Below are 27,405 nucleotides of genomic sequence, written 5' to 3'. Positions count from 1 at the left end.
AAATGTTAAACTGAAGAGCTTTAGGTTGGAGAGCAAAGATGTGAGAGAAATGAAAGAATTATTTCCTTTGTCCACTGAGTAACCTCAACTGGGCATGTGCTTTGTAGATTTGCTCCTTCTAATGGCTTATTTTCTTTTTTTTTTTAATTAATTAATTTTATATTTATTTTTGGCTGCGTTGGGTCTTCGTTGCTGTGTGGGGACTTTCTCTAGTTGCAGTGAGCACTCTTCGTTGTGGAGTGTGGGTTCTCATTGCAGTGGCTCCTCTTGTTGCAGAGCACGGGCTCTAGGCACGAGGGCTTCAATAGTTGTGGCACACGGGCTCAGTAGTTGTGGCTTGCAGGCTCTAGAGTGCAGGCTCAGTAGTTGTGGCGCATGGGCTTAGTTGCTCCACGGCATGTGGGATCTTTCCGGACCAGGGCTCAAATCTGTGTCCCCTGCATTGTCAAGCGGATTCTTAACCACTGTGCCACCAGGGAAGTCCTAATTGCTTATTTTCTAAAAGGAGAAAAGGCAAATTTCACACATACTCCCCCACCGCCCCCCAAAGGAACTTTCCCTTAGCTTTTTTTTTTTTTCAACATGGCTCATTTTAATTCTGCATCTTTCATCTTGAAATTAGGAAATAAAAATTGTGTGTCGGGCTTCCCTGGTGGCGCAGTGGTTGAGAGTCCGCCTGCCGATGCAGGGGACACGGGTTCGTGCCCCGGTCAGGAAAGATCCCACATGCCACAGAGTGGCTGGACCCGTGAGCCATGGCCGCTGAGCCTGCGCGTCCAGAGCCTGTGCTCCGCAATGGGAGAGGCCACAACAGTGAGAGGCCCGCGTACTGCAAAAAAAAAAAAAAAATTGTGTGTGACTAAGTCTTGACATGTTCATATATAATATTATGGTAAATATGGTATGTGACTGGCAGTGCTTCCGGCCACTTATTGGTCTTTAGTACTGGTGAGAGATTTAGAATTTGTGAGACGTAACTGGATTTTCTTAATTCATCACTCAAAGCATTCACTATGTGCCAAAACACAATCTAAGCATTTTACACATAGCTTGTAAATCCTCACAACCCTTGAGGGTGGGTACTGTTAGTGTCCTGGTTTTGTAGGCCATAAAGCTGTGTGTCATATTATCCACAGTCACATAGCTTTTGAGTGCAAAAGCCTGTGTTGAGCCTGGGCAGTCCAACCCCAGACCATCACCTTTCATGGGGGTCATGATTGATTTAATGATGTGAGTGTGTGAAGCTGAAGGTGAGGGCCATGTTGCCCAGTGTGCATAGGGACAGCAGGTTCTAATAACTGCTTCTTTCCATTGATTTTTATCTCCTTACCCTTCTTCGGGTGCTTATTTTTTCATTTTTAATACAAAATCATAAGGGCCTAATGTTATTACCTTAAGATGTGAATCATTTATTACAAATGTCATTAATATGCATCTCCTGTGTTTTTTCTTTTTAAGTTTAGTTTACAACTCTAAAATTTGATTCCTAGGGCCAGAAACACTTGGCAGTGGCAGGCTGTATTTACTACTGTTATCTTTTGTTTTCTTTTTTATAGGAAAGAAATGCTGAAAATGCAATCGAAGCCCTTAAGGAGTATGAGCCTGAAATGGGCAAAGTGTATCGACAAGACAGGAAGAGTGTACAGCGGATTAAAGCTAAAGACATAGTTCCTGGTGATATTGTAGAAATTGCTGGTGAGTTCAGTTTGTCATTTTTATTTTAGGTTGTATATCTGAATACAGTCCTTTTCTGAAGGCTCATACTTAAGAGTTTTAAAAGTTAGGCTCGTGTATCAATTACGTTAACAGATTTTTAGTGCTATCCAAACAAATCAGGTTTTCTGTAAAATTTTCAAAGTGTTTTGGCACCTCCCTTCATGTTGATGTGTTTATCTTTTTTTTTTTAAACAAGGTGTTTTGAATTATTGTGCTTATTACTTTTAGTACATTGTGGAACACTAGTGCAGGTGAGATAATGAACTTAATCTTGATTTGACAGTTAGTTGTAGTGAGCAGTTTGTAGAATACTAGTTAATGGCTACATAGTTTTTCCTGTTTTGGTTCTTGGCACAAATAGGTCAGTCTTGGAACCATCAAACCTAGTTGATGGCTAAGGGTAATCTCATGACTTTAAAAGCTCTACTTAAGAATACTTTGACATAACATTGAGCTGGGGATCTAGGTTTGGGCTTTAAAGAGTTAGTGAATCCACTGCAATGCCAGAGCTCTACACAGATCTCAAAAAGGTCCTCTTTCCTATAGGTCAATGCCATGTTTTCAGGCAACCCAAATGCCCCTGGAGCCAATCAGAACTGTGTAATCTTTTTGCTGGGGAATTATTACATTGGGTTATTCAAATCATTGTGGTTTTTCACACCCTCCTGAGCTCAGAATACTTGTTTTCTTTTTGTGAATTGTCTCATAGTAACACCTTTACACTGACTTGTGGGGAAATTGTGCTTTGTCTTACTCATTGTAATGAGAATTCAGTGCTGAGTCTCCTGGCCTGTGCTCTGCAGTTTTGGTCTTTGAAAGTAAATTACCGGGACTTCCCTGGTGGTCCAGTGGTTAAGACTCTGCCCTCCCAATGCAGGGGGCCCGGGTCTGATCCCTGGTCAGGGAAACTAGATCCCACATGCTGCCTGGCGCAGCCGAAAAACAGAAGAAAAACAAAAGTAAATTACCTTGTCATAGGTCTTCCAGTAAAAGAATAGTGTTGCCTGTGTACCCACACGTTGATTACTTAGGACAGCAAAATTTGTATAAATGACCTAACAGCTTGCTTAATAGTGTTAACAAAAGTACAACTCAGAATGAAGTGTTTTGGCCAGTGGATTTTTTAAACTTAATTTTGACACAATTTCAGACTTAAAAGTTGCAAGACTAGTAAGAGTTCCCATTTAGCTTTTACCCAGATTCTCCAAATGTTTGTTATCACATGTGCATTATCCTCTTTCAGTCTGTATCTGTACATTCACACATTTTTGTCTGAACTGTTTGAGAGTAAGTTGCAGAAATGATGCCTCTTTACTCCTAAATACTTGAGTGATTATTTTATAAAATTTAGAGCATTCTTTTAATATGATTCCAGTTAACTACTGAAAGTAGATAACAGTATTGTATCAGTTTTTTTAATCTGTAGACCTTATTTAGATTTAACCATTTTGTCACCATGGATTTTACAGCAAAAGTATGACTTAGGGAATTCTGGTGGTGATGTAGGAAGTAGGTCAGAATGGGAAGGCTGGAGATAGGTAAGGGTTAATGAGAGCAAACAATAACGAAGGCTGTAGCATTAAGAATAATGAGGGGAAGATTTTGAGTTTATAAGTAGGAGTTTTAAAGCAAGGGTGCACATCAGAATTATCTGGGGACCCTCCTTAAAAGTTTTTACCAGGTCTCAACCCAAAGTATTAACTCTGAATCTCCCTTGGGCAAGGAACTACAGCCATGTATAGTTTGAAAAGTGAGCCTCAGGTTTAGGTGCCAAGCAACAGGTTTTGATAACTTAATAGATATTGGGGTGGATGTGAAGTAGGGTGTGGCATCAAAGATACTGGCAGGATATCTAGTTTAGGTGCCCGGGTGGTGATGGTGCTAGTAACTGAGGAAGGAAACATTAGAGGAAGATAGTTTGTCTTTCCACAAATATATATGTGGTCAGTGCACTTGCAGGTCACCTAAATATTGCACAAGATTCTTTTTGACTTTGTATGTTTTCCAGTTCTCCAGCTTAGTCTGGTAATATACTTTCAGCCTGTCAAATTAAGATATTGTAAGAATTTTTTGTGCTACTTAAGCTATTTCAGTATATTCAATGTATCTGAAAACTTAGAGAAATCACCCCCAAAGTGTTTATCCTTGGTTTGCATCAGTAGATGGCAGTGGTTTACAGCGTCAGAGGAAACTGTAACCTTGATCCTCAAAGCATCATCTTCCCTTTTGAAGGAATAAACTTAAGACCAGCTTCTCTTCAATGGAGGTGGTTTTGGTTTCTCTTTTCTCTGAATTCTGGTTCTCTCCAGTCTTTCCTGTCTCAGTAAGTCACTCTTACCAACTAGTTAACTGAGAGAAACTTGGGAATCATCTTGATTCTTTCCTCTTTTATTCTGTCTCTAAGACCAGTTGATTCTGTCTCCAAAACACACCCAAATTTGTTTACTACTTTTTCCTCAGTCACCACACCAGTCCCACCATCACCTCACACTGACATTGTCATTGTGTCCTAACGAGGCTCTGCCTTCCTTTACTGTTTTCTTTCCACACAGAAGCCAGTTTCCTAAAGGTCATGTTTATTCACTTGCTAAAACACTTCAGTGGCTTCTCTCTTGCACCAGAAATATAAATTTTTTTCTTTGACCCTAAATGACCTTGCATTGTATAGCTCCTGCTTGCTTCTGTGATTTCATCTTATGCAACTCCCTATGCTCTAGCCATACAGGACTCTTTTTTTTTTTTTTTCTTTTTGGCTGAGTTGCTGCGCCCGGGCTTTCTCTAGTTGTGGCTAGCAGGGGTTACTCTTCATTGCAGTGCGCGGGCTTCTCATTGCAGAGCACAGGCTCTAGGTGCGCAGGCTTCAGTGGTTGTGGTGCGTGGGCTCTAGAGTGCAGGCTCAGTAGTTGTGGTGCACAGGCTTAGTTGCTCTGTGGCTCGTGGGATCTTCTCGGACCAGGGCTCGAACCCGTGTCACCTGCATTGGCAGGCAGATTCCCAACCACTGCACCACCAGGGAAGCCCCACTGCCTTTCTTTTAATATTCAAAAAAAATATTAAAACTTGAGTTTAAATTCCTCATCTTAGGTGAATCTACTTATTACCAATAGTAATTGTTCTAAGCAGTACACATTCTCAACCCTATTCCGATTTCACCTGTTTTTGAATCCTTTGTGAGGAGTCTAACAGGTCCTGATAGTTAACACTTTTTTCCTCCAACTCTTCCCCCACTGTATACTAATTGCTAAAAGCATATGCAATGCTTGGACATTGGGCTCTTGTATAGTATTATTTTTTGAATTTTGACCATTCTGAGGGATGCTGAACAGAGGTGGTAACTAGTTTTAGATAGATACGAGCAACTAGTTTTAGATAGATATGAACATTTTATTAAACACTACTGTCATACTACTAGGCAACGAGCAGAAGTGTGTCACACTGATCATTGTAATCTTGCTGAGCATGTAACAAGCGCTCAGTGAGTAATAAATGAAACTTGAAATCGGAAGTATGGAGTAGGTTTAGCTAATGTAAACCTGCTTATTGTGCAGCTTCTGTGCAGAATAGATAATTTGAAGTCTCTGTGCTTAAGTTCAGTAATAACAAAGCTTGAAGTGTGTGCCAGATATAGTGATAAACTTGCTAGTGCTTGGTTTTTAACCATCAACCACTCTATGGGGTGCATACTGTTAGTCATATTTTACAATTGAAACTGAGTCTTTGTGGTTTATTGCTTCTATCTTCAACTGTAGTTAATTTGCTAGAGAATATACAGTATCCTTAGTGAATGTGTACATATTTCATATATCAATTTGTTGGAGGCCTAGTTTACAATCTTTTAAAAACAGCTTTATTGAGATATAATTCACATGCCATAATTAATATTCACTCCTTTAAAGTGTGTAATTAAGTGTTTTTTAGTATATTCAGAGTTCTACAGTCATAACCACTGTCTAATTTCAGAACATCTTCCTCCAAAAAGAAAACCCTATATCCATTAGCAATCACTTCCTCTGCCCTTCTTTCCCCAGTCCCTGGCAACCACAATTTTTTTTTAGGGATTTGCTTATTCTGGATATTGTATATAAATGGAATCATACAATAAATGCCCTTTTTAGACTGGCTTCTTTCACTTAGTATATTGTTCTCAGGATTCATTTATGTTGTAGCATGTATCATATAGTTCATTCATGTGTATACTGTGTTCTTTATGGCTCAATAATATTCCATTGTTTAGGTATGCCACATTTTGTTTATTCATTCATCAGTTCATGAGTATTTGAGTGGCTTTCTCCTTTCTGGCTATTACGCTACTGTGAACATTCAAGTACAATTTTTGTGTGAACATATGCTTTCACTCTCTTTATATACCTAGACATGGAATTGCTGGAGCTTACGGTGACTCAAAGTTTAACATTTTGAGGAACTTCCCAGCTGTTTTCCAAAGTGATTGCATCATTTTACATTCCATCAGCGATGTATATAGGTTCCAGTTTCTCCACATCCTCATCAACACTTGTCTTTTTTTAAATTTTAGCCTTGAAGTGTTATCTCATTGTGATTTTAATTTGTACTTCCCTAATTTCCTAATGATATTGAGCATCTTTTCATGTGCTTATTTTCAATTAGTATGTCATCTTTGAGAACTGTCTAAATCCATTGGGTTTAGTTGGGCTGTCTTTTTAATGTTGAGTTGTAAGAGTTCTTTACATATCCTGGCTTATCAGATAGGGTTTGAAAATTTTTTTTCCCGTTCTGTAGGTGTCTTTTTTACTTGACAGTGTCCTTTGTAGCATAAAAGTTTTTAATTTGATAGAGTCCTATTTGTCTTTTTTTTTCTTTCATTGCTTGTGCTTTTGGTGTCATATCTAAGAAGCTATTCTGTGATCTCATGTCACCAAGATTTTGTATATGGTGTGAGGTAGGTGTCCAACTTGATTTTTTTGCATTTGGATATCCAGTAGTATCAGCACCATTTGTTGAAAAGACTTCTTCATTGAATTGTCCTGACACTCGTCAAAAATCAATTGACTTCATTTTCCACTGCAAATTGACTTATTATTCCATTGATCTGTATGTCTTTCCTCATGCCAGTACCACACTGTCTTGATTACTGTAGCTTTGTAGTAAGTTTTGAAATCACTAAATTTGAGTCCCCTGGCTTTGTTGTTTTTCTAGGTTATTTTGGGTGTTCTGAGTCCCTTGCATTTCCATATACATTTTAAGTTTAGCTTGTTAATTTCTGCCCCAAAACCCTGCATAGATTTTGATAAGAATAATGTTGACTCTGTAGCTCAGTTTGGGGAATATATATATCACAGTAATATTAAATCTTCTGATCCATGACCATGGGGTGTCTTTATGTTTATTTAGGTCTCCTTTCTTTTAACACTCTGTTTTCAGCATTCAAGTCTTGTACTACTTTTGTTAAGTTTATTCCTAAGTATTTTATCGGTTTTTGTTCGTTTTTTGCGGGGGAGCTATTTGTAATTGGAATAGTTTTCTTAATTTCATTTTCAGATTGTTCTTTGCTACTGTATAGAAACACAGTTGATTTTTGTGTACTGATATTGTACCTTGCAATCTTGGTAGACTCTTTTATTCTAATAGTTTTTCAGGGGTTCCTTAAGATTTTCTCTATATAAGACCATGTCATCTGAAAACAAATATTTTTGTCTTTTCAGCCTGGGTGCCTTTTCTTTTTCTTGTCTAATTACCCTGGCTAGACTCTCCAGTAGAATGTTGAAAAGAAGTGGCAAGAGTAGAAATCCTTGTCTTGTTCCTGGTCGTAGGGGAAAAGCATTCAGTCTTTTACCATGAAGTATGATGTTAGCTGTGGGTTTTATAGATGCCCTTTATCATGTCGAGGATGCCTGATCACAATTTTAATTTTTAGGTTGTCAGTATACTCTTGTTTGGTCTGTTCTGGTGACTTTTCATGGTGGTTATGTATTTAGATCCAAATTAGAAATGGTTAGTTTTGCTAGATTACTAGGACCAGTGGGTCACTGAACTGGGAAAGATGTAATCCTAAGGCATTTAAGTGAATTATATGGAACATTTTGGGAAAACATATTGTGACTGCTTGACCTGGGCCAGATAAATAGGTATTTATTTTATTCAGACTTTTAATTCTATACACGTTGAGGCTTTTTAACTTCTACTTTTATTAGGATTAGTAATGTAGTTGACCCTGCAATTTGGCATTTAGCCCAATAATTCAGTTCTGTAAAACTGTAGAAATGAACTTCAATTCTAAATGTAGATCTAAATTATTTCTTGTCAAAGTCTTGCATGGCCTGAAGGGATAAATGGCATGAATTGTGCTTTTAGACATGGTAACTTTTATACTATTACTTAAATTATGAAATTGAGCGTGAGGGTTCTTTCTGGTGAATTGAAAAACTGGAGAATACTGTGAACTGTTTTGAAGATGAAAGTGAGCATGGAGTTGCTTTTTTGATATTTGCCGAAAAGAAAGAGACCTTTTTGTAGTCATTGTTTGGATGTAAGAATCATCTCCTAACTTCAGATGATAAACTTCTTTTTGCTAGCTTCTGGAAGACATCTGATAGGATGGTTCTGCTGAACTTTCTGAAGACTGGGTGGCTTTTTGAGGGGGAGATGGAGGGGGTTTAAGGGAATTATATTTTAGATGTTGCTATACCAACTAATAACCTTTCCAGGAAGACATTGTGTAAGCGTGCATAGCAAAACCATACGTATACTTATAACTATCTAGAATACAGGAACCAAATAAAATTGATTTGGCAAGTATAAATATGGAGACAGTTACCCATGTGTTCATCTTCTGAAGCCACAATAATTTTGTTTTATCTTAATGCCAGGAAAATATTTCTCTGACGGATGGAAACCAAAAGTAATAAAATCAGGGGCTTCCCTGGTGGTGCAGTGGTTGGGAGTCTGCCTGCCGATGCAGGGGACATGGGTCCGTGCCGCGGTCCGGGAAGATCCCACATGCCGCAGAGCGGCTGGGCCCGTGAGCCATGGCCGCTGAGCCTGTGCGTCCGGAGCCTGTGCTCTGCAACGGGAGAGGCCACAACAGTGAGAGAGGCCCGTGTACCGCAAAAAAAAAAAAAAAGTAATAAAATCAGGTATAATTTTATGAGAAATGAACATCAGTGTTTAAGCGTTCTGTATTATCTGCCAATATTATCAAGGTGAATCGAGCTATGATAGTCATGAAACTCTTTAACTTTAGAATTTGGGGAGGTTTCAGTATTTGCATGGGAGGGGTATTACTGACTTCTCAGCTTTTTTTTTTTTTAATTTATTTTTGGGTGTGTTGGGTCTTCGTTGCTGTGCGCAGGCTTTCTCTAGTTGCAGTGAGCAGGGGTTACTATTCGTTGCAGTGCGTGGGTTTCTCATTGCAGTGGCTTTTCTTGTTGCAGAGCATGGGCTCTAGGAGCACAGGCTTCAGTAATTGTGGCTTGTGGGCTCTAGAGTGCAGGCTCAGTAGCTGTGGCGCATGGGCTTAGTTGCTTCGCGGCATGTGGGATCTTACCGGACAAGGGCTCGAACCCGTGTCTCCTGCATTGACAGGCGGATGCTTAACCGCTGTGCCACCAGGGAAGTCCCTTCAGAGTTGTTTAAAACAAACTTCTTGTATCTTGGTAATCCAGAGTTGATAAATAGCACAAGGACATAAATATCCTCAGATGACTTCTGTCCTGTAGTATACTCTGGAATAAATCATATTTTAAGATTATGTAGGTGATAGAAATGAGTCTCAACATAAAACTGCATTTGCTTTATTTAGGTTCTGGAGAAGTTGATTTTATATTTCCTAAAATGAAGAATAAATATTCAGCAGTAGTGCCAGCAATTTCAGGATTTTTTAAATGAAAAGAATAATTCTTAAACTTGGTAATTATTTAAGGGAAGAAAAGTTTCACTTTTGATAGCTTGCAGTAATGAAATTTAGTAACATGTATGAAGTGGCATTTCCAAGCATTTGAGGTAAAGAAAAGATAAAGTTGTAAAATAGAAAGATGACTGATTCATGTAAGAACCTGTGTTATTATCCTAATTCCATATGACACAGGACAAAGTAAATTAACCTAATCTCTACAAAACTGGGTAATTGAAGTAGCCTCTTAAGGAGCTTTCTGGCTCAAAAGATGTATGATTCAGATAATGTAGCCTTATTCGTTTAGCTGGGGCCATGAGCCTTTTTTTCTTTTGCTTTTAGAAAGAAGGATAGGAGAAGCCTGACTGAACAGTCAGCAAACACTTAATCCATACCTGTTGAGCTCCCTAACACAAATATCAGAAAAGTTAATTCTGTGCTGTAGAGCAGAGGGTTTGGCAAACTTTTTTTAACGGAGCTACCTAGTAAATATTTTGGCTTTTGTGGTCCCAAACAGTCTCTGTAGGGGGGGGGGGAATTTTTTTTTAAATAAGACTTTAAAAATGAAAATCATCCTTGGCTCAAGGGCTGTTTTTATATTTATTTGTTTATTTTTTTTGTCGTTTACTTAGGTTGTGCCAGGTCTTAGTTGCAGCAGGTGGGTTCCTTGGTTGTGGTATGCAAACCCTTAGTTGCGGCATGCATGTGGGATCTAGTTCCCTGAGTAGGGATCAGACCCAGGCCCCCTGCATTGGGAGCGCGGAGTCTTACCACTCTGCCACCAGGGAAGTCCTTCAAGGGCTGTTTTTAGTGTGTTTTTTTTTTTTTTTTTTTTGGCCTGCGTTGGGTCTTTGTTGCTGGGCGTGAGCTTTTCTCTAGTTGTGGTGAGCGGGGTCTACCCTTTGTTGCGGTGCGTGGGCTTCTCATTGTGGTGATTTCTCTTGTTGCAGAGCATGGGCTCTAGGGCTCATGGGCTTCAGTAGTTTTGGTGCACAGGCTCAGTAGTTGTGGCGCACGGGCTTAGTTGCTCTGTGGTATGTGGGATCTTCCTGGACCAGGGCTTGAACCTGTGTTGCCTGCATTGGCAGGCAGATTCTTAACCACTGTGCCACCAGGGAAGTCTACAGCAGTAGTTCTTAATCATTTCTAGATCACACGTCCTCTAAAAATTAATGAAATCTATGGACTCTTTCCCCAAATACATGTATTCAAAATCTTGTATGCAATTTCAGGGGATTCTTTTGCCCTTCTCCCTAGAAATCCACCCCAAGATTCTAGCTGTTTGGTTTTAAAAAATGAAGTTACAAGCATACCCAGTTTTACTGTGCTTCTCTTTATTGTGCTTTGCAGATACTGCATTTTTTGCAAATATTTCAATTTTTTATTATTATATTTTTATGATCTGTGATCTTTGATGTTACTATTGCAAAAAGATTGACTTACTGAGGGCTCAGGTGATTAGCTTTTTTTAAGTGATTAAGTCTTTTTAAATTAACATATGTACATTTTTTTTTAGACAATGCTATTGCACACTTAATAGAGTACAGTATAGTGTAAAATCTTCCATGTGGCTCTCTTTATTGTAGTATTTGCTTTTGTGGTTGTCTGGAATTGAACCCACAGTGTCTGCAAGGTATGGCTATATACTATATAATCCAGCAATTCCACTTCTGGAGTATATATTCAAAAGACATGAAATCGCTCTCCTTAAGAGGTCTGCACCCTTATGTTCATTGTAGCATTTGTGTATAATAGGAAAAACATGGTAAAAACCTAAGTATCCATCAACGGATAAATGGATAAAGAAAATGGTGTGTGTACACACACACTCTCTAGAATATTATTCAGCCATAAAAATGAAGGAAATCCTGCTGTTTGCAACAACATGGATGGATCTTAAGTGAAATAAGTCAGAGAAAGGCAAGTACTGTGTAATCTCACTTACATGTAAATCTTTTAAAAAGCAAACTCATAGAAACGTATATCAGATTGGTGGTTGCCAGGGGCGGGGAGTGGGGGAATTGGGTGAAGGTGGTCAGAAGGTACAAATTCCAGCTTTAAGACAAATGTGTTCTGGGATGTAATGTACAGCATGATGACTATAGGTAACAGAACTGTAGTGCATATATGAAAGTTGTTAAGAATAGATCTTAAGTTCTCATCATAAGGAAAAAATTGTAACTGTGAGGTGATGGATATTAACTGATTGTAGTAATTTCACATTGTATGTATATATCAGATGTTTTACACCCTAAACTTACAGTGTTACAGCTGGTTTATATCTCAGTAAAATGGGAGAAGTCGATTACAGTTAAACAGTCTAGTTAGTAAAATATTGTCTGATGAAGCAATTTACATAGTGTTGGAATATTGTTATAATAAACAGTTTTCACCTGTTCCTAGAATGATTAAACACAGCTCAGAGAAATAGAAGCAAAGATACATGACCAAATAAGGTTTGTTGTCTTTTGCCTTTTCCTCCATATGCAGTTGTTTCACAACAAGAAGGATGGGAGAACAAGGCTAGTTAGAGATGTAGATCTAAGCCATCTGTAACCAAATAACAGTAGAAATCATTATTTTAGTTGTTCCCGTAAGTTATATCTCTTTGTGTAGAGATATAAGTTCTTAGTCTTAAGAACTTGTATATAAGCAGAACAGCAAATAGTCTAAAACAGAAATCAGCGTGGGAAAAACGAAAGAAATCAGCGTGGATGTATTAGAAGCAGAGGGTTTTGAGACCTAGAGCCCTTTATTCATCACTGTGAGAGTAGCTAAGACGTTAAGAACAATGAGAAATGAAGAACTTGGAAAGATCTCCCCAATCATCAGATCATGATGGACCAGTTGATCTTGAAGGCTGACCTGAATTTCATGGAGCTGGCATTTCCTCATTTCCTATAATCATCTCCTCCCCTTCTCCCCTCTCCCTGTGACTCAGTGATAGTCACAGTACCAATAAGTGCCAACCTTTCCAATCCTTATCAGTGTGATTAAGATTTGGGGAAAATTAGAAGAAAGACATGGTATAGGGAGCACATTTCCTAAGTGTGACACAAAACCACCAAGATCACCAGATTTGACTATGTAAAAATATAAAACAACTTTTGTTTTGAAGATGATAAAAGAATTTAAAAAAATAAAGTGTTTGGTGTTAACAGTGGTCAGAAAAATACAGGATTGAGAGTATGGGGAAATGGCAAGAAAATAAATTTTGGTGGAAGTATACATCTGTAGGAAAATTCTGTTTCTGTGAATCTTTTCTCCAGAAGTAATCTAAGTGCACAAAGATGTTCTCTATATAACATTGTAATAGGAAAATTGGAAACACCTAGATGGCTATGAAAATGGTGACTGATTAATTTAGTCCATCCACAGTATGGCTATGAAATACCTGTGACCTTGAGCAAGTTAGCCTTTTGTGACTCATTTTCCTCATCTGTAAACCGGGAATGAAGATAATCAGACCTTCCCTAGAATTGTGAAGATTAAGAGTTAGTAACTCATAAAGCTCTTGTAGTAGTGCTTGGTATAGAATAAGCATTCTCCAAAGTTTAGCTTTAGAGATTATTGCTTTAGCTTTAGGTATTATTATTATGTAGCCATTAAAAAAGAATGAGACAGATAAGTATATACTAATGTAAAAGGAGATTTGTGATTTTTATTTTAATGACGTTTTAATAAGTGTTAGCCATAGAGAAAGGTATCTGATAAATACTGTTAACAGCTAGATATTTGGATGAAGGGAGCGAGGGATGGGTTATCACCTCGTAAAAAGCATACTTTACTTTTGTAATAAAGAGGAATTTATGTTGGTATCCCAGATATTGTATACTCTAAATTTGCCTAATGATGGGCTGCCTCCACAGCATCTAATGAGCCGGCTATCTTCCATTCTAGTAGCTGGAAACTTGCCTGTCTAGGAACCGCCATGCCATTTTTATTGGTAGTTATATATTACACCAGTTTTATTATAAAATGTTCCTTTATAAGGAGCTAAAATATACTTGTCTGTTTTATACGTTAGTTTTTTGCTTTGGAGCACATAGAAGTCTGATTCCTCTTCCTATGGTGGCCTGTTACGTAGTTGAAGGTAAATTCGTCTCCCTTTTAGAGCTGGGGGGAGACCTCAACTAAAACTCTGAGAGCGTGCAACTTGTCCAAAAGCGTGTGGCAGTTTATGGTAGAACTGGGAGTCTCGAGTGTTAATGGTGTGGTGTATCCTAAAATTTTTATTTTCAGGTTAGTCTTGGCTCTTTCTGTTGTTCCTGTAATTATTTTTAAACCCTTTACCATCTTGATGGCTTTTTTTGGTGCCCAGACTTGAATGCAGTTAATGTAAGTGGAGTCTGGTTGATATTCTAGACCTTATCCTCCACTCTTACACATAAGGACATTTCTTTAGCAATCTTAATTGCCCTACCAGCTAAAACCCATGAGTCTTTTTCATGCTTCTCTTTCCCCACTACATCTAGTCCTCTGCTAGCATACATGTATTTTGTTTTTAGTCTAAATTTTAAGCAGCAATCACTGTTAAACCTCATTCAGCTCAACCAAGTCTTCGGTCTGTTTGGATCCTCATTTTTTCGTTGTTCCAAGCTTTGTGACATTCTTCAACTTGATAATTATCATAAGTTTCTGGTGCTTGTTTTTTAAAGAAAATAATGTGTGTGCAGGTACTTCATTCCTTAACAAATATTTTACTTGGTAGCTACTATGTGCCAGCATAATACCAGGACCTGGGAAATCAGTGGTGACTAAGTGACTGCCTTCTTGGAGGTTTTGAGTCTAGTGAGGAAGACACATCAAATATATAATGTGGTGAGTGTTAGGAAAGGGCAGCTCTCTATTAGGTTGGTATCCCTTAATCTTGGAAGTTCAAGGAAAGCCTTGCTTTTTGTGAAGACTCAGAACTTTGAGGAACTGAAGAGCATTGTTTGAAGCTTAGAGGGAAGGGGAGAGTCATAAAAAGTAAGAGCAATTGGGTCGTGGAGGGTGTTAAAAACCATGGTTAAGATACTAAACTTTATTTAGAGTCTAGTAGGAAGAAGCTGTTCAAAGGTTTTAAAGAAAAGAATTATATATCTGCATTTTTAAAAGATGAGTTTCATTTCATCATAGATAATACATCCAAAAAACCAGACTGGGAACAAATATGGTATAAAGTATGGCAGTTTGTAATGTTCCTTCCATGCTCACCCTGAGGCCTAGAAGTAGTTTTAAGTAGGCAAGTAGGGCTTCTCAAGTGAAGAATTTCATTCATTCTTCCTGACTACAAAATTTATGAACCAAATTGCAAAGAGTGAAAGTATTTGAGTCATAGTTAAATGTTTAAGTAATTTAGGTTAATTCATTCTATTGTGGGTCATTTTTCCTCAGCTGTCTAAACTCAGAAACAGTAGTGGTATTTAGGAGATAATTTCTGATCTTATGTATAGTTTTCTCTTAAAAAAAGATTTGAATAACTGGTAGAATTTGCCACAATAAACTAGATTTTTTTCCTTATATATAATCAATTCAAAAAAGACTTTTTCTAAGTAGTGCTGATTTTAACCATCAGTCTTTTTGACGTAATGATATAAACAATGTTAAAGTATCCTGGCTTTATAAAACTCCTTCCTAGGTTTTAAGGTAAAGAAAGCTTGTGTTCATTCGATTCTAAAATGTGGCCAAGTAATAATTTCCTTTAAATGACTTTTACTCGCCTTCTTGGTAACCTAGCATAAAGTATACATTGAAGAATTTGTTCAGAGTGGAAATCTGTGATAGCAGGTTTTAAAGAGCTACAGACTTAAGGAGCCAAGAGCTGAACATGAAGTGTCAGATGTTAAACAAATAGAAGGTAGTTTATAACAGAGTTTATTATTTTATTACACTGCCTGAACTCAAGAGACAAAGAAAAAAAATTTCAGAGGAAAATATTGCAGAGCATCCCCTTGGCAAGAGTAAGAATTTTCCACTACCACTTGCCCTAAGGGCACTGACATTCCCCATCGGGGAAATATCACTGGATGTGATCATCAGAACAGGCTGCCTACTCCTCATGCACAAAACTGTCTGGAATTCACAGAAGCCTGCAGACAAAGCAAAATTATTTCTTAGTGGAAAAGTATTCATTGAATCTTTGCTTTCATGGATTTTTTACTTCCTTAGACAACCAGCTTCCTAACAGATTTAATCCTAAATTGACTCCTACAAACAAAAAGCACAGAGTCACACAGTAATATAAAGGAAGTCTTTCATTAATTGAGGTTCCTTAGGTAAGACTCCTTTTACTTACTGCCTTTAGTTTTTCCTGTCTAAAATGAGGACTTGAGTTGGGTTGGTCAAGATGATGTGAGGGAGGGTCTGTCTAGCTAGGAGAATACTAGAATTTGGCAGGTTTTTAAAACCAGTTTGGATTTATGCTATTTAGTACCTTTCCACAAAGAGATCGGTTTATAATGGAAACAAATTAAATGTGAAACTTTAAGGTAGTACATTTCCCAAGTGTTGGGGGATTTAGGGTCTTCTTGGCCTAGAGCTGTGGCATACGTGGCACATGAGAAACAGCACATAGTAAAGGCTATTCTAAACAGGCCCTTCACAGGATCTGTGACACCAGGTACTAAGCCTTTTCTTTTTTCTTATATTAATTTTTTAGTGTGCTTGGAGAATTTCTTTAAAATATGAATTCCTGGACCCCAGACTCTTGAAGAGCAGGTCCTGAGATTCTGTAGTTTATAAAAGGCCCCCAGGTCATCTCTTAATTTTAGAATGGCTGTTACAGGATGGAAGAAAAGTGAAGAAGAACTTGAGGTCAGGTTTTTTTTTTTTTTTTTTGCGGTACGTGGGCCTCTCACTGTTGTGGCCTCTCCCGTTGCGGAGCACAGGCTCCGGACGCGCAGGCTCAGCGGCCATGGCTCACGGGCCCAGCCGCTCTGCGGCATGTGGGAGCTTCCCGGACGGGGGCACAAACCTGCATCCCCTCCATCGGCAGGCGGATTCTCATCCACTGTGCCACCAGGGAAGCCCTTGAGATCAGTTTTTAAGGACTTCCCAGTCACTTGTTCCACCAGCATTTTAAACTTATTTATTTTTGGCTGCGTTGGGTCTTTGTTGCTGTGCACGGGCTTTCTCTAGTTGTGGTGAGCGGGGGCTACTCTTCGCTGAGGTGCACGGGCTTCTCATTGCGGTGGCTTCTCTTGTTGCGGAGCACGGGCTCTAGCGCACAGGCGTTAGTAGTTGTGGCACGCAGGCTCAGTAGTTGTGGCTCACAGGCTCTAGAGAACAGGCTCAGTAGTTGTGGCACACAGGCTTAGTTGCTCTGCGGCATGTGGTATCTTCCCGGACCAGGGCTAGAACCCATGTCCCCTGCATTGGCAGGCGGATTCTTAACCACTGCGCCACCAGGGAAGTCCCTCCATTAGCATTTTACATTTGACTCATTCTTGAATATTTAACCAATAATTAAATGTATATGAATACAATTTTTGTGCAACAAAGAGACAGCCTTCATATATTTAAAACATATAGGGGGAAAAATAGCTGGTTTCTTTGTAGTGCCAGTTTAAATATAATTTTAAATGCTGCATATATAGTATCAATCCCACCTTAAACTAGTAGCTTATATGTTGACTGTGCTACCCAGGAAAGAAATTTAATCTTGGTATTTCTTGCCTCAAAAACACATTTTTCATTCATTTTTAATCCTCTGAGCTTCCACTGAAACAGCAAAGTAAATGGCAAGATAAAACTTTTGGGTCCTCAATTTGAATATTAGATTTGCTGGCCTTAATTAAATTGTGGCCAGGTATATGAGAGTATGAGCTAGGGCTAATATATGAAATTGTTTAAAAAGAAGTAAGAGATTCAACTTTCAGTATAAAATGATGCCTTCTGCTTCCCCCCCTCCCTTTTTTTTTTCTTTTTTGGCTGCACCACTTGGCATGCGGGATCTTAGTTCCCCAACCAGGGATCGAACCCTGTGCCCCCTGCAGTGGAAGTGAGGAGTCCTAGCCACTGGGTCGCCAGGAAATTCCCGGCATTGTGCTTTTAGATTGCTGGTTTATGTTCAGTTGTTACAGTGCAGACATGCTTATAGATTGTGGCGACCTCTATACCATGTTAGAAGTTTTCCACTCCTGTAGGATCATGACATAAATTGCTTCAGACATTAAAGGAACATTTTCAGGTAATTTTTCCATTTAGGGTCATATGCTCGTCATTGAACTTGCATTCTTTTCATGTTCAGGGTCATGTGGGGTAAAATTAATTATGACAAACAGAACTAATACAGGAAAAGTTTTTTTTTTGTTTTTTTTTTTTTGCGGTACGCGGGCCTCTCACTGCTGTGGCCTCTCCTGTTGCAGAGCACAGGCTCCGGACACGCAGGCTCAGTGGCCATGGCTCATGGGCCTAGCCGCTCCACGGCACGTGGGATCTTCCCGGACCGGGGCACGAACCCATGTCCCCTACATCGGCAGGTGGACTCTCCTGCGCCACCAGGGAAGCCCGGAAAAAGTTTTGTTTTTCTTTTTAAGTTTATTTTATTTTATTTTTTGGCCATGCTGTTCAGCTTGCAGGATCTTAGTTCCCCAACCAGGGATCGAACCCGCGCCCTTGGCAGTGAATGTGTAGTCCTAACAACTGGACTCCCAGGGAATTCCCTAAATTGATTTTAAAGTTTTATATTCATGGGGTATTTTAGGTGTTGAAGGTCACTAAAGTTTAGGGTATGGTTACTTTATTGTAGTATGAGCAGAATTATATTAAAATGAAAGGTTCTAATTTCTTCAGTCTGAATATTGCTGTTTGTTGCATAAGCATTTCCAGCAGGAATTTCACCTTAACTTAATGTGTCCCTGCAGTCAAATGCAGGGATGATCTTTGCCTCTTGAGATTATATATTGGCAATCTCTTTCTGTGCCACCTTGTGGCCACATTTCCTACTTAGGTTATAGGGTTGTTTCATGAACTAGAGCTCAGAAAGCACACCATCCTCTCCCTGAATTTAAAAGCTCTGAGATACAGAAAAATTAGAACTAAACTAAAGGTTTAACAAATGAAATAAATCTACTTCTTGGACAGAATGGCTGTTTTGCCAGTTTATGTATAACCAGTGACAGTTACAGTTCAGTATAGTAGGGTAAGTCTTGAAAATTAAGATTTAACTTAGAAATACCATATGCAGTTGTGGGGGGGGACTGTGCTTATTGTTTTGACTTTTAGCTGTCCTTCCATAAGACTTCTAAAACCACTGTAGTACCTTTCAGAAAGCCAGGGAAAGCTGTTGTATACTTATTTTTTACTCTCCAGTTGCTTTGGTACTGATGCGAACTCATCCAGTAATATTTGAACACCTACAGTACACTGGGCATTGTTCTCAAGGTGCAGGTGAAATATTGGCTTTATCTGTTCCTGAGTCTGTGTTGTGGCATTTACTTCAAATACATCAAGGAAAGGGGCTAAGACATGGTCTGTTTAAGAGCTGTTAAAGGGACTGTTTGGCCCAGAAAAGAAAACTCAGTTGACTTAAAGATCTTCTAGAGGTTTTGCAAGAGGTTTATTCATTTATCTGATAATTCAGACTTCAAAAGGTACCAAAGGGTACAAGGTGAAAAGTCTCCTGCCACTCATGCCCTACTCCCTAGTGGTACAAGTCTGTTACACCTTCCCAGAGGTATGTTCTCATACCAGTGGAGCTCCATATACATGATGCTTCACACTTGTGTTTTCCCCACTTAATGTACAGTATGTCTTAGAGGAAGTTTTTACTTTAGTATGAATACAGTTGTCTCTTTTTTCTACTGCTGATTAAAAAAAAACTAACCACATACAGCAAGCATATCTGTAGAATAAATTCTTTGTAGTGGAATTTATGGGATAAAAAGATTGTGCTTTGCATTTTTTTTTTTTTTTTTGGCCGCGCCGTGCGGCTTGCGGGGATCCCAGGTCCCCGACCAGGAATCGAACCCACGCCCTCAGCAGTGAAAGCAAAGCGTGGAGTCCCAACCACTGGACCACCAGGGAACTCCTGTGCTTTGCAATTTTGATATGTATTGCCAGTTTGCCCTCCAGAGATTTTGTAAGTTTTTTTCTTCATACTCAGCAGTGTATATAGGGTCGTCACAAAGTCTGGACGCGTAGTTGAATTAAGAATACTAAATGGGTTACTAACATTACATGGTATGTTTAGTGACATATTCAGTTTATCCTTGTTAGTGCACTAACACCGAGTTTTCATTAATATCTGCTCATGCACTTGCCTCTAAATGATTTGTGCCTCTGGTTTTGTTTTGGTTTGTTTTTTTGCTTATTAAAACTAAACTTGCCACATCTTACAGTCACCCTGTATAAGAAGCCGTTTCTATACATCCTTTCAAACTTGGTGCATTTTTCTCAACTCCTTTGTCAATTTGATAGTTTAAAAGTGGTCTCTCTGTGTAGTTTTATCTTGCCTTTCTTTTATGAGTGATATTAATTGAGCATCTTTTTATAGAGGCATGTTTCCTGTTCATGGTAATTTGGCTTTCTTAGTGGAATAAATCATGGCTTGTACAATTCAGTCCCCTTCACCATGCTGTGTGTGTGTGTAGGTGTGCAAATAATGTGTACTTAGAGCTGTTTGCCCGAGTATCATTATTCTCTTCTTGTGTACTTCAAATCTTGTATCTATCCAGGAAGAGTTTTTATGACCCTGAGAATAAGTTGATTATATTGCTTATTGTAGCAGATTTTTTTTTTTCCCCTCCCTGCCATGCCATGTGGCCTGCGGGATCTTAGTTCCCCAGGATCAAACCCGTGCCCCCTGCAGTGGGAGCTCGGAGTCCTAACCACTGGACTGCCAGGGAATTCCGTATAGCAGATTTTTATATATTTGTGCTGTATACAGGCTATTTATTTCCTTTAAAAATTGTGTTTGATTTGGAGACAGATTTTTCTTTATATAACATGATTGCAAAAGTTGCTTATTTTAGCTTTTTTTCTTCCCCAATTAGTTGGTGACAAAGTTCCTGCTGATATAAGATTAACTTCCATCAGATCTACTACTCTAAGAGTTGACCAGTCAATTCTCACAGGTAAATATTATGTATTGGAACGTTGTTGAATTTCTGAAGGCTCCCTCAGATTCCATGCTAATAATTGAGTTGACTTCTTGCCCCACTGTCTCTCTTTTTTTTTTTTTTTTGCGCTATGCGGGCCTCTCACTGCTGTGGCCTCTCCCATTGCGGAGCACAGGCTCGGGATGCGCAGGCTCAGCGGCCATGGCTCACGGGCCTAGCTGCTCCGCGGCATGTGGGATCTTCCCAGACCGGGGCACGAACCCGTGTCCCCTGCATCGGCAGGCAGACTCTCAACCACTGTGCCACCAGGGAAGCCCCCCCACTGTCTCTTAATCCTCTCCAGGATATTTATTTCTTAATGCTTTATCAGTTAGGCTTTTTGCCAATACATGAGGTAAAGCTATGATTTAAAAACAATTGGCTTTCATCTCATAAGGCCTATTTATCTTTAAATTTTATTAAAAATCAGTTTTGATTTAAACTTAAAAATTTTTTAAAGGGTTACAAATTCCTTCAGTAGCAGAGGTAATATTCTTAAGGTTGAAGTAGTGTTGTTGTCTCTCTGTTTTGTGGAAAGTGCATTAATTACTTAGTGTTCTTTTTCCAAGCAGGATACAGACTCCAGGAATGCTAATCTCACATCTGACATACTTTGCAGTAATCAGATGTACAATTAACAAAAGTTAGCACCCTCTAAAATGGTGAATGTTTACTACCTAAAGTTTGCACACTTAGATTTGGGATTGTTTGGAACATTTTCCCGTTTTTGTTTGATACAGGCACAGTCTAGGGTGGAGGGTTCATATTAACTGGATGGAAGTAAGGTGGTCAGAAGATTAAACACAATGCTAACCTGAATTAAATAGAGAGTAAATATAAAATTCAAAGATTTATCTGATTATTAGTTTTGAAAAGCAACTCATGTCATAGAAGTAGGGATGTGAGTAACCTGGGCTCTGTTTTTTATTGTTTCTTTATGAATAGCTTATCTACTAAAACTCCCATTAGCAGCAACAACCTGGAAGCTGATTAAGCCATAAAATGGTAGGGAATTGATGGGGTTGAATGTATGAAATTCTCATATTGTGCCTACAAAAATAATTTCCATTTTAAAACTTTCCATAGAGTTTCTTGAATGTTGTTTTTTTGTTTAAAAGTCATACTCTAGTTTTAGGCTAGATTGAAGAACCAGATTCTTTTGTTAAATTTTGAGAGTGAAATTTCCTACCTGGAATTTGACCTAACAACTAGGGCCATATTTCACCCTCATTATATACAGTTAACCCTTGAATAACATGGGTTTGAATTGTGTGGGTTCACTTATCTGCGGATTTTTTTCAATAGTAAATACTACAGTACTTACTATACTAGTTGGTTGAATCCTCAGATGCAGAACCGCAAATATAGAGGAATTGCATATACGGAGGGCCAACCATGAGTTCTGTGCAGATTTATGACTGTGCAGAGGGTTGGTGCCCCTAACTCCTGCGGTTTTCAAGGATCAACTGCATTTCATAAGTGATGTTAAGTTGAAACCAGATTCAGACATTGTGAAAGTTCTAAGAAGTAGTCTCTTACTTCTTAGAGACTTCTACTTACTTCTTAGTAGACTTACTTCTTAGTCTCTTGCTGTTTTTCATTTTGGTTTATTGAAATAGAATGGTCTGATTACTGCATGCAGATATTTCTAGAACAGTGTTTTCATTTCTCATCTTTGGCATTATTGAACAAAAACAAAAACAGGCTTTCCAGTGGATGATCCTCAGTATTCATATACTGTACCTACAGTTTGTTTATTTTGTTAAAAGTAAATATACTTTCACCTTAAGTATCAGAGTGTATGTGTATATAAATATACAACAAATCTACATTCATAATATTAGAGTATAAAATGATACCTGAAAATGAAATAAATTTGTATAGTTATTCAAGAAAATAAAGGTAATTGACTGGGATTTTACTTCAAAATTAAATTCCTTTATTTTGATTTTTTTCTTTGAAATTAGTTTCTATTACTGAATTTTACTAGTTTATGTTCTTTTGAATGAATTGGGCCTTTTTTTCTTTTTCCTGAGAGTGGTAGTGGCATGAGCGGATGAGGGTACCAAGGTTCTAGGTGCACACTGCACAGATCTAAACAAACCTTCTGTATCACAACCTGCTTAGGTGAATCTGTCTCTGTCATCAAGCACACTGATCCCGTCCCTGACCCACGGGCCGTCAATCAAGATAAGAAGAACATGCTCTTTTCTGTGAGTACTTTGTTTGGAAAAGACTTAGCCTATAAAGGGATGTTTTCAAAATGATGTGGATGATAACTGTGTGTAGTTCACAACCTGTGTTTAGAGAGAAAGCAAATGTGGCAAACCATTAATAATTGGTGAGTCTGGATGAAAATGGAATGGATGTTCATTGTACTACTTCAATTTTTCTGTTAAATTTTTTTGAAATAGAAAGTTGGGAAATTTATAGTTTTCGTTTGTTTAGAACTTAAAGTGGTATTTCAAGTAGTGGGCTTTTGTGGGTTAGCATGGGAATCTAACCACCCCATAGTAAGTAAAAAAAGTAGAGCTACAATGAAAATAATGAAGCCCTGTTCTTCCAACATTTAGGAATTAAAATGGGTTGGGGGGAACCTTACACTTGATTGTATTGATCTTTGAATACTAGTGCTTAAGTGGAGGTCCTCAAGGACAGCCCATGGTCCTGGTTGCCCTTCTTATTATGGGTGATAAAAGTAGGAGGGGTTGAGTTGTTGGAGCCAGAGGTGGAGAATGCTTAGGGTTGAGAGCTGTATGAAGTATGAAAAGTCAGGAACACAGAGGGGTTAAGCGCTGTCCCAGGCCAAAGCTAGTCTGCAAGCCAGGCTCAGTATTGTGAATAGAGATTCAAGGTGGCCGGTGTAGAGGGCTCTGGGGCAAGTAGGTACCATTCTGATTTCATGGAGAATCAAATCAGAGAGAGATGGACCACACTGCCTGCATGAGGTATTGCTCATCATCAAAGTTAGATGGCTGGTTGCCACTGGAAGGCCCAGTAGAATGTGGTGAGAGAATCTTGGTCCCCTCTTGAAAATCCACACAAGTCTGAGTTTACTAGTCAGTATTTAAATTGGGTGTGGTGTTAGTCTTGTAACCATTTCTCTACTTCTGTCCTAGGGTACAAACATTGCTGCCGGCAAAGCCATGGGAGTGGTGGTGGCAACTGGAGTGAACACTGAAATTGGCAAGATCCGGGATGAAATGGTGGCCACGGAACAGGAGAGAACACCCCTCCAGCAGAAACTAGATGAGTTTGGGGAACAGCTGTCCAAAGTCATCTCCCTTATATGCATTGCGGTCTGGATCATAAACATTGGACACTTCAATGACCCAGTTCATGGAGGCTCCTGGATCAGAGGTGCTATTTACTACTTTAAAATTGCTGTGGCCCTGGCTGTAGCAGCCATTCCTGAAGGTCTGCCTGCTGTCATCACCACCTGTCTGGCTCTTGGAACTCGCAGAATGGCAAAGAAAAATGCCATTGTTCGAAGTCTCCCTTCCGTGGAAACCCTTGGTTGTACTTCTGTTATCTGCTCAGACAAGACTGGTACACTGACAACGAACCAGATGTCAGTCTGCAGGGTAAGTGGGAGTAGTTTCAGAATCTTTGCAGGTTATGGTTGTTGATTCATCCTAAGAATATGCCTTCGTGCCATCAAAACCTTTGATTTATTATTTTTTTAATTACTATGTTTTTTTATCAGTGTATAGTTGTTTCACGATATTGTTAGTTTCTACTATACAGCGAAGTGAAGTAGAGCTCCCTGTGTGATTTATTTTTTTATTTTATTTTTATTGAAGTACTGTTGGTTTACAGTGTTGTGTTAGTTTTGGGTATACAGCAAAGTGATTCATTCATATATATATATATATATATATATATATATATAATTTTTAGATTCTTTCCCCTTAGAGGTTATTAGAAAATACTGAGTATAGTTCCCTGTGCTATACAGTAAGTCCTTGTTGGTTATCTGTTTTATATATAGTAGCAGGTATATGTTAATCCCAAACTCCTAATTTATCCCTCCTCCCCCTCCCCCTCCCCCTCCCCCTCCGGTAACCGTAAGTTTGTTTTCTATGTCTGTGGGTCTATTTCTGTTTTGTAAATAAGTTCATTTGTGTCTTTTTTTTTTAAGATTCCACATACAAGCGATACTATATTTGTCTTTCTCTGACTTACTTCACTTAGTATGATAATCTCTAGGTCCATCCATGTTGCTGCAAGTGGCATTATTTTTTCCTCTTTTTAAAAATCTTTATTGGAGTATAGTCGATTTACAATGTGTTAGTTTCAGGTGTGTAGCAAAGTGAATCAGTTACGCATATACATATACCTGCTTTTTTTTTTAGATTCTTTTCCCATATAGGCCATTACAGAGTATTGAGTAGAGTTCCCTGTGTTAATACAGCAGGTTCTTATTAGTGATCTATTTTATATATAGAAGTGTGTGTATGTCAATCCCAGTCTTCCATGTTATCCCCCCCACTGCTTATCCCCTGGTAACCATAAGTTTGTTTTCTACATCCATAACTCTACTTTTGTTTTGTAAATAAGTTCATTTATACCCTTTTTTTTAGATTCCACATATAACAAGTGGCATTATTTTTATTCTTTTTTATGGCTGAGTAATATTCCATTGTATATCTATATACCACATCTCCTTATCCATTCATCTATCGATGGACAGATACTTAGGTTTCTTCCCATGTCTTCCTCCCTGCCTCCCTACCCCTCTTCCTTTCTCTGTTGTGCTGGGCCTCAGCTGCAGCATGCAGGATCGTTTTTTAGTTGCAGCATGCAGACTTCTTTGTATGTGGGCTCTTAGTTGCGGCATGCGAACTCTTAGTTGTGGCATGCGTGCTGGATCCAGCTCCCCAACCAGGGATTGAACCTGGGCCCCCTGCATTGGGAGTGTGGAGTCCTACCCACTGGACCACCTACCCCCTGGACCACCAGGGAAGTCCCTCTATGTCTTTTTTCTTTTTTTTTTTTCTTTTGGCTGCGTTGGGTCTTCATTGCTGCGCACGGGCTTTCTCTAGTTGCGGTGAGCAGGGACTACTCTTTGTTGCAGTGCGCAGGCTTCTTATTGCGGTGGTTTCTCTTGTTGCGGAGCACGGGTTCTAGGTGCACAGGCTTCAGTAGTTGCAGCATGCAGACTCAGTAGTTGTGGCCCGCAGGCTCTAGAGTGCAGGCTCAGTAGCTGTGGCACACGGGCTTAGTTGCTCCACGGCATGTGGGATCTTCCCAGACCAGGGCTCAAACCCGTGTCCCCTGCATTGGCAGGCAGATTCTTAACCACTGCGCCACCAGGGAAGTCCCCCTCTGTGTCTTGACTATTGTAAATAGTGCTGCTATGAACACTGGGGTGCATATATCTTTTCATCATTTCTGGATATATGCCCAGGAGTGGGATTGCTGGATCTTAAAACCTTTGATTTATAATTTGATACCTTTTTATGTGCTTTAAGCAAATTGGGTTGTATGTGTAGCTTGAGCCCAAGGGTAATTTCTTATACTCCAGGGGAATTAATCATTTAATTCCCAAAATTATGTCATGAAATAAAGGTTACCTACATGGCTGATATATTTGTACTGGGGAAATAACTGTAAGCAGTCTGTAAATGTGTTAGGTGACTGTGCTTAGTATGTATGTTAACACGAGCTTCAAAGGAAGAGTTCTATAAACCAGCTAGTTACCTACCTACATAAAATTCTAATTGGTACTTCCTTAACACATTGAATGAGACATGTTTTCTTCTTGAAAAGTAAATAATTGCCTTTAACTTGCTTCATTCTCTGTGTTCATCCTTCCTTTCTTAGGTTGTTTTGACCATCACTTGGGGATAAAATTAAAAACTTTAAACCTTCCCTTAGCAAAATAAGAACTAAAGAAATAATGTAATGGTACAGCTGAATGAAGTTCTTTCATGTAATTCAATTTCCCTAGGTTTTGTTGAAACAACTTTGAGGTGGGGTATGAGAGAAATAGATGAGGGAAATTGAGGTACAAACTTCCAGTTACAGAATAAGTGTGTCATGGGTATGAAATGTAGAGTGCAGGGAACACAGTCAATAATAATGTAATATCTTTGTATGGTGACAGATGAGTATTAGACTTATCATGATGATCATTTTGAAATGTATAGAAGTATCGCATCACTATCCCATGCACCAGGAAGTTTTAGGTCAATTACACTTCAAAAACAAACATAGGAAAAGAGATCAAATTTGTGAATATCAGAGGCGGAGGTGTGGGTGGGAGGGGGAGGAATTGGATGAAGGTGATCAAAAGGTACAAAGTTATAGGATAAATAAGTCTTAGGGAATGTAATGGTACAACATGATAAATATAATTAGCACTGCTGTACGTTATATATGAAAGTTGTCAAGAGAGTAAATCTTAAGAGTTCTCATCACAAGGAGAAAACTTTTTTATTTTGTATATATTAGATGATGTTCATTAAACTTATTGTGATAATCATTTCATGATGATCATAAGTCAGATCATTGTGCTGTATACCTTAAGCTTATACAGTGCTGTATGTCACTTATATCTCAGTAAAACTGGAAGGATAAATTAAATATAAAATTGACACACGCACACAAAAAAACTACTACTACTATGTACAAGTCAAAGTAATTTTCCAAAAGGTACACAGCTCATACAAATATTGAGTGGACACATGTCAAAGATTCTATCTGGCTCATTAATTCAATGAGGGAGAATCAGTA

At 38.7% G+C, this 27,405-nt stretch overlaps 1 protein-coding gene across 1 annotated transcript in view; it reads left to right on the top strand.

Moving 5' to 3' along the window:
- Positions 1–27,405, top strand: part of ATP2A2 (ATPase sarcoplasmic/endoplasmic reticulum Ca2+ transporting 2) — a 60,759-nt gene that overhangs the window by 11,899 nt on the left and 21,455 nt on the right. Inside the window, exons 5-8 of the mRNA XM_082853594.1 lie at positions 1,557–1,695; positions 20,563–20,643; positions 22,795–22,880; positions 23,787–24,251. Of these exons, the coding sequence (XP_082709720.1) occupies positions 1,557–1,695; positions 20,563–20,643; positions 22,795–22,880; positions 23,787–24,251 (771 nt within the window). The remainder of the gene's footprint in view (positions 1–1,556; positions 1,696–20,562; positions 20,644–22,794; positions 22,881–23,786; positions 24,252–27,405) is intronic.

Source organism: Leucopleurus acutus (assembly GCF_964270905.1).
Source record: "Leucopleurus acutus genome assembly, chromosome: 13".
In the NCBI taxonomy this organism is placed as follows: domain Eukaryota; kingdom Metazoa; phylum Chordata; class Mammalia; order Artiodactyla; family Delphinidae; genus Leucopleurus; species Leucopleurus acutus.
This window is presented reverse-complemented; position numbering and strand designations above follow the sequence as displayed.